Raw genomic sequence first — 20970 nt, 5'->3', positions numbered from 1 at the left:
AAGCATCCCTATATTGGCCCGCAGGGACCCCAAGGGATACTTATCAAGTGCATGATGTTGGCCTTGTGAAGAAGATCGCCAGATCGAAACGCGTTGCCAGTAAACCTTTTTGAGTACATCGACTCTGGAGTGCGAGTCTTTATTTTCTACCCGACTGTGGGGGAAATCGGAAAATTTTCGAGCCATTTACATCCGGGAACCGACACCCGGAAACTCGCACCGACCCCGTTTGGAGGGGAGCCGGGTTTGGGGGGGGGTGTGTGTGTGTGTGTGGGGGTGTGTGTGTGTGTGTGTGTGTGTGTGTGGGGGTGTGTGTGTGTGTATATATATATATGTATATATGTATATATATATATATTTTGGGGGGGAAATAGTTATGTTTTTTGGGGGAAACCACGCCGGCCAGGAAAAACATAACTAGTCCCCTGCCCATTAAGGAACTTAAACGTTATAAAGGGGTCCAAGAAGTGCTTAACCTCATTCTAATTCCCAGCAAAAACTGCATGACTGATTTTACTTAGCGGGGATAAGGTGAGGCGGCTTGGTCTAGCTTGAGAATCTTTTTTGATTTTGCTGAAAATCCCTTCATTGGTTTTTGAGAGGAAAAAACAAAAAACAAAAATAGGGGTCAAATGAGCTAAAGAAATTATAGATATCTTTATAGTTAACTTGCCATCTTTGGTATCTCTGGTATGCTAGTTCTCGGAGTAAAAAATTGAATTGATTTGCAGACCAGTTGTTGGCCATTACATAATACAAGGGAATGCATGTATCTCATGTTTTGCAAAAGAAAATGGTGCTCTTTTGTGGTAACAAGGGGAGTGTACCTAGTGAAGTGCGCTTGTTATGTGCTTTCTGTCCCCGAAAATGTATTACGTTTTCTTCAATGTCAGTCACTTTAATTTGGTATGACCAAAGGAAACTATATGTTTAAAAACGTTTTTGTACAGTGACTATAAATTCAGATGTACACATACAAAAAGCTTGTGGAGGACTGAGCCATGGATTTGCACACTGTGGTGGCAACGCCGAGGCTCACAATCATTGTCACAGTCTCACTAATCCCGTTAGGCTTACAAATCTCATAATTGTGGAGAAAGGGCGAGCAAGTAGAGAAATCTGCTTTTCTGCATACAGTAGATTAAACACACAAGTTTATTTAACAGGCTTGGAATAGGAGGGACCAGCTGCAGGCCTGGGGGACCAGAAGAGGGTTTTCTTATACATGACATCCATACCAGTGTGGTTCCTTTTAAGGTCGAGCCTAGTGCAGCACGCATGCGTTGCTCTAGGAGATTACCTTTTGGAATCGGTCTGCACTTTACTAACACTCGTGCTTGTGGCGGCATCCACCTTGCGGGAGCGAGCAGAGGCGTATAGGGGCCATCCGTTTCTAATGTTTACATTTGCCTGTCTCGCGGTCACTTTCACTTTCGTTCCTTGCTTGATAAAGGAGTGTAAACACTGCTCGTTTGACCGGAAATAGCATCTGCGAGGCAGCTGGGACCCCCCAACACACTGGGACCCCCAACACAACTGCACTACGAGCGTCGCTAAACGAGTGCAAATATTACAGTTGGGAGCCTTCTTTCAAACCGCACCGCCTTTTTCTTCTTTCTCTTTCCTCAAATGTGTCTCAAAGCATTTTTAGCAAACATACACCTGGCTGTAACTGTTCATTTGTTTGGACTCTAATTTTACTATAAAATCATGCGTAATTAGACCTTGTGAGCTCGCACTAACAGCAGATGGTGATCAGAAAGGTAAAGTTCGAATCCAGGCGAGCCCGTTCAGCCTTCCGTCATAATACTTTATGTATCACTAGGCACAGTACCGTCTAGTGGTATAGAACAAACTGCAGGCAATGCTTGCCTTCCGCACAAATATTGATTTAGCGTACACCTGCTCCAGAACTCAGATTTCTGCCACACATTTTCTATAAAAGTATACGTACAGTCTTGCTCGTTTATTGCTATATTATAAATCGAATTGGCATATTTTATACATCGGATGCCCTGACTCCACTGGCAAGGGAGAGCTGTAAGGGTCCGGGGCTCGCAGACAGGCTTGTCAGTTTTAATTCCAGGAATATGCGTAAAACAATCGGGTTTAAAGTATTCAACACGCGTACAAGTTATTTAGTTTTGTTCGGGTGTGATTAACTGCAAGCCGTGTATAAAGTCTAGATAGACTAGAGAAATGCCAAGAATTCACATCCAAGGAGGCCAGAGGCTGGCTGTCTGCACCCCCTCCAACGCAGGCCGTCATTGGCAGGCACCACACATCCAGGTTTGCTAGTGTTGTGGTATCCAAGCAGGGTCACCAGACTTAGACGGCAGGGGAGAACCAAAGTATGCAGCAGGGTTGACTATATTATGTAGCAAAAAAAGTTAGGCCCCGCATTTTGTGATAGCGTCACTTCATTATTTTGTTGTTTTTCTTGTGTTAACACTGTTTGGGTAAACATTGCACCTCATTAATACCAGGTTAACACCCAAACACATCAATAAGAAACTTACAGTTGACTAGTCACTATTTGTGAATGGCCTTCCTCTGCCAACACCTGTTGCTGTATTGTAGTAATTATTGATCCGTTTGAGTTAGAATTTTTTTTGTGTGTAAAAATGTGCAGTTTATGCAGAAAATGATGGATTGTGGCAACATTCTTAATTATGCGGAAAGTGCCACAGAATAAGAGATATTAAGCTGTTTATGCTATATAACGTAGCTTAAAAACATTGGCAAAGCCTATAGCTCTAGCTAAACACTTATAAGGTTCCAAGGCGAGACCTATTGGCTATGCCAATGCTTGTTAAATACTTGTGCGCAATGGGTATTGTATTTCTGTTCATATGGTGGTTGTGGTTGCTTGATTAGAGATTATAGGACATTTACAATTCTTTATATATTTATTTCAACAGGTGGTAGAATATTTTGCTGTTCCTTCTGTCACAACTACCTGTGTGAAGATGATCAGTTTGAACATCAAGCCAGTTGTCAAATTTTGGAGGCAGAAACGTTCAAATGTGAGTCTTTGTTTTTCAAGCTTTGTTTTTAGAGTGAAGTGTTAAGAGGCAAGTTTGTAGTTGCTGGATTACTTAGTACATCCTGCATAATAGCACAAATTGCAAACCCAAACAAATAATAATTGCAGAAGCTTTTGTTCTCTTTTAATATAGTACTTTGCTTCGTGAAGGAGGAAGTGCACTAGACTAATGCACCTCTAAGCACCTCTACATCCTCCACTTCATTAAATAACTCCTCACTTTTCAAAGAACAACGGTGGGATTGAGACTTCCTATGAAGTGACAGTTGGACTACATTAGTATTACCATGTCATTGAAGAATCAAAGAATATTGGATTCTATTTCTATAGTAGCAAATCGTGGACACCTAGGATTGAATCTGATTCTTATGTCTAATGAATTTGGCCTTGTTTGTGTGTGTAGCCAGTGCCGTGCGGTACCTTCAACTAGGTATCATGGTCCTTTAAAAATATAAGCCTTATCATCATGACAATGAGGATTGTAGAATGGTTTTAATGACCACTCTGGTGTTTGTAAAGAACCAGTTTTTGCACATGCACAATTTCCCTGCAATCCGTCTTAATTAACATTCATTAGCAGACGTATACAGTGCATCCCTTGAAGCCTTCACATTTACTTCTTGGTGCACCTTTTCACAAAATAGTGTAATTTTTCAACATATTCATGTTAGTGAATGGATTTTGCTTTTCCACGGTTGTTTTCTCTGTGGTTTGAGATGGTTTTCATGATTTCTTTTGTAACGCTTCTTTGTAGATGCTGATTTGCTGTTTCCTGTCCTTGGCTATTTCTTGAGTCCTATTTTTAACATTGTACTTAAGAGATTGAGACTATTTAGATGTTCTTACAGCGTGAAAATGTTTCAAGGAAATGCAATGTTTTGCGAACACTTTTAATTCAATATGAATCGCTTTATTTATATTTCCTTACAGCTGGCATCTAATTTAATTCACCTTCAATATATGGCTAGGATCTCAGCAGTGTTAAACTATTACACTTACTCTACAGCTCAACCTATAGTTATATTGTAAATGTGGAACATAACTTTAATGTCCTCTCTTATGCTTTTCATATTTAATAAAGAAATTACGTGTTTGGGGAAATAACATTTTGCCGGGAACTGTGCCATCCGCATGGTCAGTTTATGAAGTAAAACTGTATGAACCCTTTTTACGACATGCCTTAATTTGCACCTTTGGTGCAAGGTATATACATGTCAACTTGCATGTGTCAGAGACATGTAAGTTATACAGTTATAAGGACAGTGCATGCATTTAATGAAATCAGATGAGCTCATGATGTCCCTATTGGTCAATTCCTGTTCTGTGTTCTACTTACCCAGAAATCCTTCTCAGTATGCAGATGTACTATAACAGAACCTCTGCCTTTCTTAGTGTGGTGCAGGCACGACTGACCTTGGACACTGGTAGAATGGTATTATGCTTTTGTATCCGTCCGTTATCCGTGCAAAGCCCTGCATCGGATTGCGTACATTCTCACTGGTCAAGAGATGTAGGTACCATATTTTTCAGACTGAATCTTTTGTGAACTCGCATGCTGAGCATTATTCAGTCATCCTAGTTTTGGGTCTGGAAATGGATGGTCTTATTTTTCTTTGTTGCTTGGGTGTCAACCAGTACACGGGTAATGCCTTCTACCTCTGAATTCAGACATATGCCCACAATTTTCCAGTGCAAGGTCATCATCTTTAAAATCTTTTTTTCCTCCATTGGATTCGAAAGCACAACCCACAATTTTGTGTCACAGATCACTGAAGACACAGGAATGACCCTGAGAAAGAGTGGAAAGCACTGAACTAGGAAAGAATCATCTAAGTCAACATCAGACGTTGAAAAAAACTGAAAGACGCAAAAAAGAAAGCGAAAGACACTTTTTTATTTGGACCTTGACCACATAGGTTGGGGAATGAACAGATGGGGTGGGAATTTCTACTCGAGATGGAGAATACACCTTTTAGGTTTTGCTCGAAGTGTGACCAAATGCTTGCACATAAGGACAAACCTGAAGCTTTCAATCTCTTCCTACCCTAGGACCAGAAGTCAGAAGGGTTTAAGGCATGAAAGGATTTCCTCCCTAGAGCTCTTAAAGTATTAGAGAAACAAAGTTGGGTACCTTATACCATGAGGCAGTTGAAACAGGCATCCCTTGAGTATCTTAGATGGTCGAGTAACAAAGAAACGCTAAAAAATACTGAAGCGGCACAGGGAAAGCGCCCGGCATGAAGGAAGAAATGCTGAAAAAGCCACTAAAAGACACTTAGCAGGCGAAAAAATGTGTGTTTGTAATGTCAGTGTTGTATTGGAACCAAGGAGAAAATCTCAGTCTCTGACTTTTGAAAACTATCCTATATGCCGGAACTGAGGGCAGTTGAAGGAAAGATATAACCTAAATTGCCTTTACATGTCAAAACATAATGAAACCAATGGGGAACAAACCTGTAGACTTTGACTTAACTCAGAAATTAGATCAAGATCGGCGGAAGTAAAAGGAGTCGAAACGGAGGAACAGCTCCTCCTCGAAAGACTCCCTTGAAGATCAACCCTGAGCAACACGCGATTGACATGGAAAAGAAAAATGTTGAATTGAGGTTGAAATGGCTGAAGGGATTTAAGTTGCCTTCTATCACATGACCGGGTAACTTATAACTCCCAGCAAGCCCTGAGCCTCATAAATAGAAGGACCATGTCATATAAGCAACACGTGTTAAACACTTGAAGGACAGCAGACGATGCATGGTAGAATATGAATACTTGACCTTTATCCCCAGATGATGTTTACATGTACAGTACTATTATAGAGTGCACAGTTAGAGGAAGAGCAGATGGAAGCAGTCCTGTCGCGAGTGGATAAAAACACAAACACTCCTCACAGGACCTTGTATATATCATGGGTAATATTCTAACAGACTCCATCATTGTCCCTGCTGCAAGAAACGGCGTTAATGCTTCAACATCCATAGGCCCACCCACAGATAAAGAAGTGACCGAGCAAGCTCTCCTCTACTGGTAGGGGCAGTCTCTAACATTGACTAAAGTGATGATGACCGTATGCAATCCACTAATTCCCTCTGCCAGACTCCATGTGAGGCCAATCCAAGAATGGCTCCAGAGCCAATGTTCACAATCAACAGGGTACTGGGAGTATCTAGTGCATTCTTCTCCAACGGGTAGCTCGTGAGCAACTGGTAGCTCTCAAGCTACCTTTAAATAGCTCCCCATGTGAAGCCTTTTCTGCTAAATCAGAAGGTTTTAATTGATTGAATTATATGTTAATGTATTAATTAATTAATGTAGGAGTGCCAAAACCGTGTATTCAAGCCAAACTGAGGTTTTTAGAAAAATGGCTGAATTTCCAAACTATTTTTAAAACTGTCTTTTGAATGATGAATCATGTGGGGAGGCTTATTACTAATATTCTTACTTTCATGCTTGGGTTTTTGCAGCGGTTGATGTTTTATACTCCATATTAACACAGGATTTTATACAGTCCTGCTGGCAGCCATGTCTGATGCACTGAGGGGATCACTGCTTAGTAATCTTACATTCGGTGACCACTAATGTAATCTTGTCTAATGTGGTCACTATTGCGACACTAGTAATAATAGTAGCTCACAATGGTTTTTATTGAACACAAGTAGCTCTTATTACACAAAAGGTTGTAGCCCCCTGATCTAGTGGTTGTTACAGAAAGGATACAGAGGGACATGTAATGGTGGAAAGCGAAGACTCTCCGCATAGACAGACCCGTCAAACAGCTGTCCCCTCAGTGACCATTAAAATAGATGCCCACCATACATCTTGTGCACACATGAAGGAGCTGAAGATGAGGGTTTAGTAGAAGCGCAAGAAGCGGTGCACCACATATATGCGCAACAACTCAATGCGGTCTAACTCTGAAAAGTTCACAAACACATCGAAGGAAGAGTACTACAGACCCTAACAGACAACACAACCACATTGTATTACCTCCACAAACTAGGGGGGAACAAGGTCTTATGTGCTATCCACACTAGCAGAGGACATATAGAAATGGGTGATACAGATGATATCACAGATAGCCATACTCCTCCCAAGCCCTACAAAACATTGAAGCACACATTAAGCAGACAGTAAGGCAATTTGCAAGAGTGGGAACTAGATAGGAGTGTAGTACAAAATTAGTCAAAGATAGAACTGTTCACAACTCACACAAATTCAAAATGCCAAAAATTTGTATATAGGTAACCACACCAACTATCCAAAGGGAATGTCTTCTTGATAGACTGGTAAGGAAAATTTGTAAATGCCTTACCATAATTCCAGTAATGCCTATAGCAATAAGTACGTGCAGAGAGACAACCATGAAGATGATCCTTGTAGCTCCACTGTGGGCCACGCAAACATAGTATTCATACCTGGTGGAAATGGCACTGTTCAAGGTAACAAGGATACCAGTGTTTCAAAACCTATTCACAACACATGGGGTGGTAGGTATGTCACTCAGAACCAGCCAGTCTGACCTCATGCATGGAAGTGTTGTAGGAGGCTAGGGAACCAGAACCACATGTTGCAGAATTTACATAGCCAAGTGGAACAGATTCATGCACTGGCGCAGAAGAGAGAACCTATCACACCGCTTAGCACGAGGCACTATCATAATCGGATATCTTGTGGACCAACTAGAAGGAAAACTGTTGTACATCACCATCAAGGAAAATCTCTCTTCAGTGGTCACATACACCAGATGCGCTTCAGGTATGCACCACTTTCACAGGAAGTCGAGAGGTTCTTAGTTGGAGTAAAGGGAATTTCAGTGCCAATGTCGGTTGAACTTAAACCTAGTGCTAGCACAGCTAAATAAAATCGTGTTTGATCCTATACATAAAGCAGAATCAAAATACCTGACAATGAAGAAAGCATTTCTGATTGCCATCACTTCACTACGTAGAGTATGCTATTTGCTTTAGCTCACGGTACAGGAACCGTGCTATCAAATATACAAAGATCTGGTGGCAAAGAGAACCCACTCACAACTTCTCCTAAATGTGGCAGCTCACTTGCATTTTAAACTAATCAATACAATTACCATCCTTTTTCTGACAGCCTAAGATGCAGGCAGAAAAGCACTTGACACATTTGCTGTCAGGAAAGCTGTAATGTACTACCTGCAGGAAACAAATCACTGTACCAAATGGAACCAGTTCTTGTCTCATTTGTACCAGCAAATAAGATGTTGCTGGTCACATAAGAATCATTGCAAGATGAATAGTAAAAACCATACAAACATGCTACAACCTAGATGGAAGAAAATGCAGGTTAGCAAGCAAAGAGTACATTCCACAAGGAAAAATGGAGTTACACCATCATTTATAGCGAATGTCTCCATTAATGACATATGAATGATAGCCACATGGTCAAATATCCATATCGTCACAAAACACTATTGTGTCGACATACATGGTAATAGAGAGGCTCAAATGGGTCAGAAGACACACACACTTACAACCTCCTAAGTGGAGAAAATACCGCTACACAATCCATCCTCGGCATGTAAATCCAGAAAACATTCTTGCTCCAAAAGCAAATGGTTACATACCAGTAACAATAATTTATCAGCTCAGAGACTTTTCTGGATGTTCGAGCGAGCTGCCCACTTCCTCAGAGAAGTGGATGAGGGTTGAAGAAGGGATGTAGGTTAAATCGGGATATGAAAAATGATGCAGTGAATAGCTACTAAGCCGTAAAACAGCACAGGCAACAATAAAGGTAATTCTGAAAATGGCTGTCATAGACTAGGGCATTATGGACATAGTTCTGACTTTTTAGGGGAAAGGCATTAGTCACCTACTGGTTGAAGCCCAAGGGGGAAAAAACACGACCATTCCAGGCCCAATAACTGGATGACAAGATATTTCACAATGTACGAATCCAGAAAAGTGTTAAAGCTGCAAAGCTTTTGTAAATATTTTCTTGTGGATGTGGAGTCAGATTGGATTGTAACACATACTACCAGCATTCCCTGAAACATGTCATTTAAATTGGTACAGTTATCTCCAGCATGCCTAACATACTTGTACACACTGCAGAGCCTAGTCTATGGGTCCCACCCTGGAACTTGTCTCAGCTGAAGGACTTGAAAAGGCTGAGTTTTTTCACAAGTCCGGATGTGAACAGAGCTTCTGCTCCTTTGGAAGTAGGTGGTGGACAGGGTCTCAGCTGTGTATTGCACCTGGAGGTGTACTGACAGGGACTGCCAGAAGATTCCTTGATGGATATGCAAATTCAACTAGTCTAGCACATCCGTGTCATGGAAATGGTATATGCCCCCTATCTGAGTGATCTCTGCAGATGTGCAACAACTGAATGCACAGGCTAACAGTGGTGATCACAAATATGACCGTGATGTGGAAAAGCATATTCACATCAACATCGCCCAACTCAAACGTGCATAATTTTCAGTAGCTCCACAACAATCTTTGTCCTTATTCAACGACTACACCTCCAACTCCGATCAAGCATGAAACATTCCATTCCATCAGTACACTCTAGCTCATCCCTACATCCATGCTAATCCTGGTCCTTAATTATTCCTAACACAGCATCAAGTTCGGTAATGCATACTAATGCTATCAAACACATATAGAAGTGTTGTGAACATAAGTTTGTAGGAAAATATATGCACCATCAAGACTGCTCTTTCTGGAACTCTTTCCCATGGTAGCTCTGCAGTGACCCCAACATAATTTATTTCTGAAAGCAATACCTCGTCCTCCGAACATTAAATTCTGAATGACTCCATCACCCTATTTGTCATCTCTTTCGGAATCGTGGATATACCCAGTGCTTTGTTGTGTCCTTCGGTAAGAACACATTATAAAAAGATAACATTTTAAAAAATTTGAGACGATAACCAAAAATATGACCTGCAGTGGAATCTTTACATCCAACTCTGTACAAAGTGTTTCCTCTCAAGATAAGGAAAACATGGAACCAAACTGTAAATCAGTACCCCAGAGATATTCTTAATCAAGTACCAATTAATATATAAAAGGTGCACAGAACAAGCATTGGCAATGATAATGAGTCTCTTCCATGGTCGAGCCATTGCCTTTGTGGGTCAGGTTGGGCTGGCTAACAGTAGTGGTGGAAAAACTGGATGAATTTAAAAAGCAATATGAAGCGGCCAGCGCTGGTTGCTTCATAGCACCATTCAGGTCGAAATTGAAGAGATGGGCGGGAGGGAGAAGAACAAGGAATGGTATGAAAAGAAACAAGGAGGGAGCGGGTGGGGATAAATTCAATAATAATTAAAGAGCCTCAACCTATTTTAAGTGTCCAGCAGCAAAGTACAAGCAGATAGAAACTGCATCAATTTAAGCAGGGCAGCTAAAATAGCTCCTGCATGTCCTGCATTGCCACAAATGGTCTGTATAGCCAATTAATACCTCGGAATTAAAAGTGCAGCACACTAGGATTGGCTGAGGAATAAGAAAAAAGAAAGAGCTATGATGCGGCCAGTATCGCGTCATAGCTCTTAAAAATAGTAACAGAATTCCAGTGTCATCAGCAGATGGCCAGCGAAGGGTCACCAATCAAAATGGTAATTCATCTCTACTTGGTCCATGCGCCAGGGCTAGCAACCGAAGTGTTCTATGGCAAGTGCTGCCCAACGAGAAGGCTCAAAGAGCGACAATGATGCCAGTGAATGGTAAGCTATGGACGGGTTCCAAGCCTCTTATTTACTGAATGAGTCTTGCAAGCTAGAGCCCATGCGCTATAGCATGCTCTCGCAGGCTCGACCTAAAAAAGAAACCGTGCATGGCTCTGTTATTGTGTAATACACTGACATGGAATGACTTTCAGGTTTTTGCATAACAACTTGAACTTATTTTAAATTTGGATTTTAAAATTTGCTGCATCAACTTCAAAACATATTTTCACATCCAAGTATAGGCATGCATTTTTGTTTCACCATTTATTTTTGTTCTGATAGCGCAACTTTCAATGACCTTTATTTATTTAAAGTTTTATATAGCGCTAGCAAGAACCGAAGGTATCGAAGCTCTGTACATCAGTGCAGGTTCGTTACAAATAGCAAGTATAATCACACATTTCGGATAAGACCAAGGTGAAACAGTGATTGAGCAAGAGGAAGGACAAAGAGAGGAGTAATATAGGGAGAAAAGCAGGGTTAAAGTTCATGTCTTGGCAGCTGATTGACATCCTGCTAGTTTGAGAAGGACACCCTTAAGCTTTTTCTTGAAGCTTACAAAGGAGGGGCTTGTCCTGATGTGTACTGGAATGGAGTTTCAGATTTTAGGGGCATTGCTCAATTAGGAGCTAGGGTTTTCTGTTTGTGTGCTTTAGATGGGGTAAGGAGTAAGGTATCGAAGCTTCTTGGGTTTCTTGATTGGTGAGGTAAGCTGGTTTTCCATTGTGAAGGGCTTTGTGAGAAAGGCAGTTCCAAAGCTGCAGCAAACATCAATATGGAGCCATTTCCGTTCTTTCAGGGCAGGGGAAATGTGATCATATTTTTTGATTTCTGTGACTATTCGGACTGCTGAATTGAGAGTGGTTCTAAGGAGTTCAAGATGGGATTTTGCTGTGCCTGTAGGGGGGTGACATTCTCATAGTCTAATCCTGACAACACCATCGCTTGTGTGGCAGATTTGAGGTAGCTCGGCGGTAGGTAGAGTTTGATTTTGTTCTGAAGTTTTAAGTTGTAGAAGGGACTTCGCACTGTTCTTTATATGATCTTTCATGGTCAGTTTGGGGTCTAATGTAATTCCTAGAGATTTGGTGGAGTCGGCTAGGGTAAGATTGCAATTAAGTGCAGTTATGGTGTTTAGCCATTCTTGCATTTGGGGGGGTGGATTGGTTTGTTTTTGATATGAGCGCAATTACTCTCTTATCTTGGTTGAGATTAGATGGTTTCGACATAGCCAGTGTTGAACTTCTTTGAGGGTTGTATTTAGTCTGTGTCTGTCATCTAGTGAGGAGATTTCCAAGTAGAGCTGGGTGTCATTTGTCTACAGATGGTTGGTTGAAAATGATGGTGAGGGACTCCATGTATATATTGCACAGTGTAGGCTAGAGGACAGAGCCTTTGGGGACACCCCGGGTGATTGTCATTGCGTCAGAAATCAGCTTGTTTATTTCTATTTGTTGAGAGCGGTTTTGTAGAAAAGATGTGAACCAGTGTAGGACCACTCCTGCGCCGATCCTCTTTTGAAAGGAGTCCAAGAGAAGCGTGTGGTTGACCGTGTCGAAGGCTGCCAATAGATCTAGGCGTTTGAGAAGGCAGCATCGGTCTGTGTCCAGGGAATTACGTAGGTCATCCACTATGTTCAGAATAGCTGTTTACATGCTGCGGCCCTTTTTGAACCCGGATTGATGAGGATCTAGGAGATTGTAGTTGTCAATGTGTTGGTTTAGCTGTCCAACACATCTTTCTAAGGTTTTGGCTTGGAAGGGTAGATTGGAGACAGGTCTGAAGTTGTGAGGTCATTCGGGTCTGCTCCCGGTTTTTTGAGCAGTGGCGCAACTTGACCTAGTTTGAGACATTCTGGCATCACTCCAATTGTCATGGAGCTGTTTATGATCTTAGTCCAAAGCAGGGTCCGCAAGGTGGGAGGAAGGTTTGGATTTAGCCAACTGAGTAAATATGTCCTCCAACGAGATTGGGTTGAATACTTTCCTCCTTCCAAGGGTTTTGCGGGGCTCTTGGTTTTGAGTACATCTTTTGATTTCCTGTGGAGGGATATTTGATAGGGTGGTCATAGAGAGAGAAGGGGAGTTATCTGCCTTTCTGGTAGGAGGGTTCCTGTGGATGGTTGGTTGTTCTCTTCAAGGGAGATCTCTATTCTTGTGATTTTATCATTGAAGAAGTTGGCGAAGACCAACTTTATTTGTACTCTGCAGTGAAGCTAGGACATTATCTTTTAGTAGGTTTTAGTGGACAAATGGGGTAAAGGCCCTGAGGTTGAGCAAGGACATAACCCTTCAACAGAGTTTTGTGTTCAAACATTACTTGAGCCCTGAGGTGCAGTCAATATGCTCTGCAGTACAGCAAAGACATAAACTTTCAATGGATGATATTGGGCTAGCAGCACGTTTGCCCAGAGAAACAGCAATGACATATCCTTTCAGTAGGAATTTATGTGACTGAGATGCAACTAGGTCATAACCTTTAGTGGACAAACCATGCGTGTGCCAGTCAGTACATCAAGGAAACAATCACTCAATAGTGTTTGAGTATAAAGAGTACTTGCAAAGTAGATGCACTTGCAAAATTAGAAAGAAATGATTACAGGTACAGCTATGATTGCCTACCAGGTAAGCGCATTGTTTTGAAGGTCCACAACTCAAATCAGGCCACTGCGAGGACAATGGAGAGTATTAACTTTAGGAAAAGTTATATGGAAGTCCAGAACAGTGGACCAGGATTCGTAAGTGGTTTCACCACAGCTCAGAGAGAAGTCTAAAAATGTTTTCAACATCACTGGTGATTATGGATATGTAGCTCCACTATCCAAAGGATATAAAGTACAGGTTCGAGGCATGTGAGTACTGTTCCACAAGACCGACTACTTCAAAAGCACGAGTAACAACACGTTCTAAGGTTTTGCATAGAACTAACTTTTTGCCTTTGAAGGGCACAGTTGGGCCTATGAGCGAGAGCCAAATTATAGGGGTCTATAGTTGATGTAGATCTATTCACACATTGAAGTTCAAAATAAAAAAATCTAGATTCATATCTTCACTCCCGAAATTATTATGAGTGCTGTTGATTTGAATAATGTATGCTCATTTACCAATGTAGTTAAGATGATTGGTGCTCAAAATGTGCACTTCATAGCTCACACCGTCAGTTCAGTATGCTTCAGTTTCCTAAGGACAACAAGAAGTGCATATCTATTATAAAAGATCATTCCAGGAGAAAGTATATTCATACATGGATGATCGACTAGTACATTTGCAGAAGTACACAGACAAAATGATGAAGTATTACATACACTAAAATTGAGGAGGAATTGGAACAATTCTTGTGACTAACCAAATTGCTAAAGTTTTTTGGAACAAAAATAGATAACATGAGAACAGTAGCTTACCCTTCAGAGAAAGAAAGGAACACACTTCTAATTGTGTTTGCTATAAAATCTGAATAAAAAGATTGAATCAAAAAGCCTTTATTAACGGCGCTTGTGTAGTGAGACAAATGTCAGTAAACTCTTATAAATAATATTGTGGGAAGATTACAGTCCACAACTGCTGCTAAAATGTTTGCTGGATCCAACACCAAGATCTCCAAACCGAGGCGTAGGTTACTGTGCCTAGTGGGCAAATTAGTAACGTTTTTGTTAAGAGGAGTGCAAGGGGTTACTCTCAAAATGAATATATCAAGCTGACAAGGGACTGGTCAATAACTGATTTAGGGCTTACAGAAGAGTATTAACTACAGATAGGTAGCCAAGAAAGATTAATCTTTTTAAAGATCTGAAAACAATCTATAATTTTGTGTATTCAATTAAATAGTGTCTCTAAGAAGGACTTTACTCGAGTGGAAACGGAAGGTATTATTGACAAGACTAACTGTACAATTTCCCCCCAGAACTACATAAATGAGATTAAAATGCATAACCTTTATTTAAAAAAAAACTATTTAGTAGCAATCCCTTCGAGTTTGAGTTGCATACTTGACCTGGTCATGAGTAATTCCTACAACAGCCGAGATTGAGGTGCATGTATTTATTTTTGGAAATAATCTGCAGCAGACAGACGTTAACACATACTACATGTTATTCATTCCATCAAGGAGGTTCGGAAGTGCAAACATTTGTTTACTTTTGGCCACCTGGGTTGGTTCCTATCCTTTGAGAAGATTACCAGTTGAGCAGTGAAAACAATAAACTGCCTGGAAGGTTGCTACAAGGTAAATTGAGCTCTCTCTACAATAGCTAAAATGTGGTAGGTGCATAATATTTGAACAGTATGTAAAAAATCAACATGGAATCAGCTTCACACTTCTACAAGAACAGTGCATGTGGCACCAATTTGAGAGACAAGAGATACGCCAGACAAGCCATGACTCATCCTGTATTGATAAACTAGCCTAGCCTGTAACAGACGGACGCCACAGAAAGAAGAAACCGGTTACTTATCAAGCAAAAAAAACACTGTTTACAGATGGGACAAAACCAAACCTTCCTTGAATTTCCCTTTAATTTGATGAGGTATAAACAAATGTGTTACACACAGTGAGATACAATTGTAAACATTCAGTGTAAATCACAGACTGTATATGGCCTAAGGTAAATGGAGCACTTTATTCCTTTTCTCAAAATAGAATGGGAGTCTCATTACAGACCAGGCTAAAATGCGTCTTTTTTCTTCATTTTAGAAAACAAACTTAGTGCCCAACCAATAGACGCACAGTGGTATGCGATAGGAAAATCCATAACGAATATCAAGCTGCAAAACTATTTTCAAAACGTTCCAGCATTGACTGCGTTGCCCTCTGACTACAGATGAGGCTAACACCATGAAACTCGCAAAGCTTGCAGTGGTGGTGACTGGGGGGTAGAGATTGTGTAGGGGAGGGTCTGGAAAATAAGCTAGTCAATATTCTAGAGGTTGATCCAGGAGAAACATGCTCTCTAGGGCTGTTAGAGGGCACCACAGCAGAACTCTCTTCCTAGGTCCCTTCTATTGAACCCTCTCCAGAGTCCTCTCCCACTGTGAGAACTAGCAGGTTCTTCATGAACTCAATGAGGACTTCACTATCCTTACATGTAGGGGCCCTCCACTCATTATTTCAATACTTCTCCCTTAACTGGTCTAGGAAGAGGTCTTTTAGGTTTACCTATTCCCATCAGCTATCAGCCATTCTGTGTATAGGCTGAGAGTAGAAAATATGAACTTTTTAAATGCCAGTAGCATCAACTGGACCTGGACTCTGGTGATCTGTCATCGATGGCACCAATTGAGGGAATTACTTGTGCGGTCCCAAGCCATATAGTGGGTTTAAGGGCACCAATTATGACATTTAGGGCTTTTACTACTGATGTTCCTGGGCCTGGTTTACAGTTGGACCTAAAACTGAGCACCAAGGGCACCCCTTTAGCTCTTGATGCTCAAGGTAGCAAAGCAAGGTTTACTTACGGAGGTGGTGTGGTGTTAGAGACTCAGAACCTAGCATAACATTAATAGCACATAACTATTGCTCCAGGCTACTGTGCTGCAAGTTAATTTTCTAGACCGTGCTTCTCTGTCTGGAACCTTTAGTAGCCCCTTCTTCATAGTGATGGCCCATTTCGTCAAGTCTCCTTCTACCAGTACATCCAAACATGTTCTAGAAGGACTTCACGGCTTGTTCCTGACCTTAGAAGGGGGCGACTGCTAAAAATGAGCGTTGCTGAAAGTCAGAAATGTTCTCCAGTCCACTGCCATGGGCAGCCTGGCATATGTTGGTGAGAAATTCCTGGAACACTGATCTGGAAATGCCATTGATAGTTAAAAAAGAATTGCGTATCTTTCCCCTCTTGACAGCAATGCTAATGTTAGCGCATCCTGAACTCCTGCATTTCGAGTTGCTCTTGTGTGATAATGAAGAAAAAGGAGGCAAAGTGGAAAAAAAGCAATTGCTTAGGAACACACAATTTGGTCACTTTGGGAAGCAGGGATTTATCCCAGGTTTTCTGGTTTCACATTGTGCAATTCAGCCACTAGATGGATATCTCTTTCCCTCTCTCTTTTTACATCAAAAGGATTTTGCTTTGTCTTTAATTCTTACCAAATACGGTTAAAGCGTGGGTGGCCGACAAAAGCCATATGACGACTCTGCTTGGTGTGGGATCAAGGATCCAAGAGCACCTCAAGCTGAGCCAGACATCTAGCTTGAGCTTGGCTCGAGCCTTCAGTGGATCGCCCACCTCCATCACATAATTCACATAAAGGTCAATCAATCGGACAAAGGCATAGGAAGGATATGATTTGACTATGGTCAAACAGTTTGGTGAAGAAAGAGTCCACTCCACAGTGCAGAAATCCTTGTTTCAAGATTCATAATTTTCTCACTAAACCACATTTTAATGAGTGGACTTTAAGACTGGGAATTCTGTCCTCCTTGGGTAAAAACAAATGATAGTTGGAGTAGTGTCCTGTTTTCTTATTACATAGTTACTACGGGTGTTTAGCATGACTTATGTTTTTTCTATCTGTTAAAAAAATGAACGGAGAAATATGTTCAGAATGTGATTACCCAAGAGCGCACAGTTTGTCACAAGGAAGGCCTAAGACTAATAAAGAAACATGCCTTCTGATTTCCATAGTTTCCAACTTGCTCATTACATTACAATTGTGGGATTTGTGGATCCTATGGAGGAACGTAGGAGCTACTCTCACCAAAGAAATGCCATTGGTCTGTGCAAGCTGCCTAGACTTTAAATACAGAGTTCACAATCAATCAGGGGGTTTATAGAGCACGCTACTCACCCATGAGGGTCTCAGGGCGCTGGGGGGGATGGGGGTGCAGTTTTGGATCAATCGAAGAGCCAGGTCTTGAGGCTCTTCCTGAAGGTGTGCAGTGTGGGGAGCGTCTGATGTTGACTGGGAGTGCGTTCCAGGACTTTGCTGCGACGTAGGAGAAGGATCTTCCTCCTGCTCTGGTTCTACGGATGCGTGGGGTCTCTGCCAGGGCGAGGTCAGCAGAGCGGAGGTTTCTTTTGGGTACGTGGAAGGGGACTCTTTCGTGGAGGTATTTGGGTCCGATGTTGTGGAGGGATTTGTAGGCCTGGGTGAGTAGCTTGAAGCTTACTCGCATCTTGATGGGGAGCCAGTTCTCGTAGGTGCTGTGTCATGCGCTCGTGTCGTGGGGTTCTGAGGACGAGTCTGGCTGCGCTGTTCTGGATGGTTTGGAGCTTGTGTCTTGTTGATTCCAGCGTAGAGGGTGTTACAGTAGTTCAGTCTGCTGGTTATGAGTTCACCATCAGCATATTTTAGCATAGTGGTAAAACAAGGATTCATGTAAATTCCCCCTAATGCCATGGTTAAAACTTTCCCACTGTCCTGTTTCTAGCAGTGGCCTTTGGGTGTTTGTGTCTGCCATCCTCAGTGAATCGCACACCTTGTTGTTATGGGCTTTATCAAGGACTTTCTATAGCACTCTCTACCTTAACTGAGCCTGTTTCTAAACATGCCTAATGGTTACAGATAGGAGACTAAAGGTACAAGGAAATTATGAGGTCTAAGATTCTGTTTTATTCCAGTTCAATAATCAAGTTACTTCCTTTGTACACTTGACTCACCAAAGGTAGCAATAGCAATCAGAGAAGGCTTACCCCAGGATGAGGTAAGAAGATAGCAACTCAGTTACAACATACCACATTGTTGGCATATCCGTGACTCTTCTAGAGGCTTGGTGCTTAATGTAGAGCATTCATAATCTCCAAAATACCTCCACAACGTACTCACAAATACCATGTACGTACTTTGATTCCCCATTGTCTACTTTACACCCGCCTCACCCTGCTGCCATCAATGCAGCCCTCTGTCACACCACAGATCATACTTTTTGACCCTTGGAAAAATGTTTCTGAGTACCCATGACTTAAGATCTAGCAACAGCTGCACTGCCAAGCCAGACCTAAGAAGGTTCATAAAGTTGCTTTGGAGAAATTAAAAGAGGAATGTATTGCTCTTTTGAACCATGCAAGGGACACACAGACACACACGCGCACAAACACTCACTTGAATATTCATGTCATTAATCTCTATTTTATTTCTTATTAGGTGTATCCTGTAACCGGCTGGGCCAGCATTCATGCCTACGTTGTAAGGTACAGTAGAATAGAAAGATGTACACAGACGCAGGTCACACTGAGGCAAGGCTAGAATTTTAGCTTGGAACAGAACAACTAAGCCTCCCCACAAATGTTACTGCCCTACATCCTCAGTGTGTTTAAAAAAAATAATTCCTTCTTGTATGCCTCCCAGAATAACCCACCATCATAACCATCTGCTTAATCAGGAAAACCAGGTTAGAGAACTTTTGTCTTTCATCTCAGCATGATTTCTTAGCAAGTGGTTAATGATCAGCCCATAACTAATCCTGTGTCTGCAACACAGATACAGGAGTACCAGTAGCTTTGCCCAACCTTTCTTTCGGAAAACTAGTGGCCTGAAATCTTCCTTGACATCATGGATGGTGTATTACACATTCTATATAATTTCACTCTTAGCAATATCTAAAGATGGCGTTCTCACTGAATCAGTTTCCATAATCAAGAATATAAAATATTACCCCTTCTGAAATACAAAACCTTTCAAATGTACATTGGTACTACTGTTATAAATAGTATAATTTGTAAATATGTTAACTGTGACAATAGAATTAACTTTCTGGCTGTCAGCGTATTGCACAATATTAATTCTAAACTGTAATTTAAGGTTAGCCTTTGTTAATTTGTCTCTGTTTGCAGGCCTGTTTCTGTGATGACCATGCTCGTAGCAAGGTATTTAAAACGGAAAAAGGAAAACCACCTCCTTGCCCTAAGTGCGGACATGAAACTCAGGAAACTAAGGATCTGAGCATGTCAAGTAAGACTACCTGTTTAATGTTCATTACATTGTGCTGTATAAATTATTGGAATTACAAAAAGCTGATTTAAAAGTGCTTGATTTTGTGAAACATTACTTTCTTGGATGTAATTTGCTTTACGCATTTAAAAAACAAAATGAATGCAAATATTTTAGTGATGGCTGGCCCTTTGGGGTATGAAGTTAAGCATAACTTTTTTTTCTGGCGACCAAGGTCACAGTAATTAAGTAGATGGCCTGAACCAAGTGATTCCCAACATGTATCTGTGTATATGCATGTAGGTGGCTTAGAAAGCTGTGTTTTATTGTTTTTATCAACAGGGACAGCAGTATGCCTATAAAGAAAGGTGAATGTTGGCCCTTTCCATTTAGGCATAGGTCTTCCAGTTATCCATATCCTCCACTCACTGACTTAAGTAGGTGGGCGGCAGGTGTCTTCTCTGGACAGAGCAAATGTTTCAATCAGTTCCCATGTGTCCCTACTACAGTTGCTCCAGCTTGTCCTGAATATGCAGATTCATTGTGAGCCCTGGTGCTGCTAGACCTACAGAGGGTCTTCAGGATACATAGTACAGCTGTCTGTCTTGTGGACCCCCAAAAGTAGGCCGGGCACAGGTTCTGCATTAAGGCAAGTAAATATCTATTCTCATAGACACTTCTACCTACAGATTCCTCACCTGTAGACTAATTCCTGATGTCAGACTGGATCCAGAAGCTTCAAAGCTTATAAGACGCCTGTAGGGGGTGCTAGCTTGGTATCTACGTTGCAAATGGCATCATCAAAACCATATAGTGCCCACCCCAGCGCATCAAATTCAGTTCCCTTTTCTTTGCACCTTCAACATGGATCCCGGAGCTCGCTCTCTCTGAGATATTGTGAGATTTCCTCACAGACCAAATTCTTGTCGTGCAGTCTCGTCTCCGTCAAAATGTCCATGTTTTAAGCCCTTTTGGGAGTGTGAGGGACAAATGGCCATTATGGACCCCCATTCAATTTGCCTTAGTTTCCTTGGTTTGGACCATGACTCCAAAGCCTGTAACTTGTGCCTTAGTATGTATGCACTGTGAGACATCAAGAAGTGAGAGAGCAAACTGTTTGACCTGGGCCCAGGATGACAAGCGAAAATCCAGAAAGTAATAAGGGTTGCCCAGAACACCTCACGTTATGTAATACAAACAGGCCTAAACCAGGGGGATTCTGTAGCGCCATTGGGTACCTCAATTAAAATATGTCGCCTTGTCTAGCTTTGGACATCTTACTTTTCTTTGGTTGTATAGGCCAATCTGCTTGACCTTCCCTTTGATGGGTACCTCTGTTTGACAACAAAGCC

The 20970-nt window shown here is 41.5% G+C and overlaps 1 protein-coding gene across 2 annotated transcripts in view; it reads left to right on the top strand.

The window, feature by feature from the left end:
• NOAZFP (nucleolar atypical zinc finger) overlaps nt 1-20970 on the top strand; it is a 230839-nt gene that overhangs the window by 173008 nt on the left and 36861 nt on the right. For both annotated transcript variants that reach the window (XM_085641596.1, XM_085641597.1), the window contains 3 exons: nt 2922-3026; nt 18833-18879; nt 19522-19639. In XM_085641596.1, coding sequence (XP_085497722.1) covers nt 2922-3026; nt 18833-18879; nt 19522-19639 — 270 coding nt within the window. The remainder of the gene's footprint in view (nt 1-2921; nt 3027-18832; nt 18880-19521; nt 19640-20970) is intronic.

This window comes from Triturus cristatus, chromosome 2_2 (assembly GCF_964204655.1).
Source record: "Triturus cristatus chromosome 2_2, aTriCri1.1, whole genome shotgun sequence".
NCBI classification, from domain to species: Eukaryota; Metazoa; Chordata; class Amphibia; order Caudata; family Salamandridae; genus Triturus; species Triturus cristatus.
Note: the sequence above shows the minus strand (reverse complement) of the source record. Positions and strands in the feature narration are given on the sequence as shown.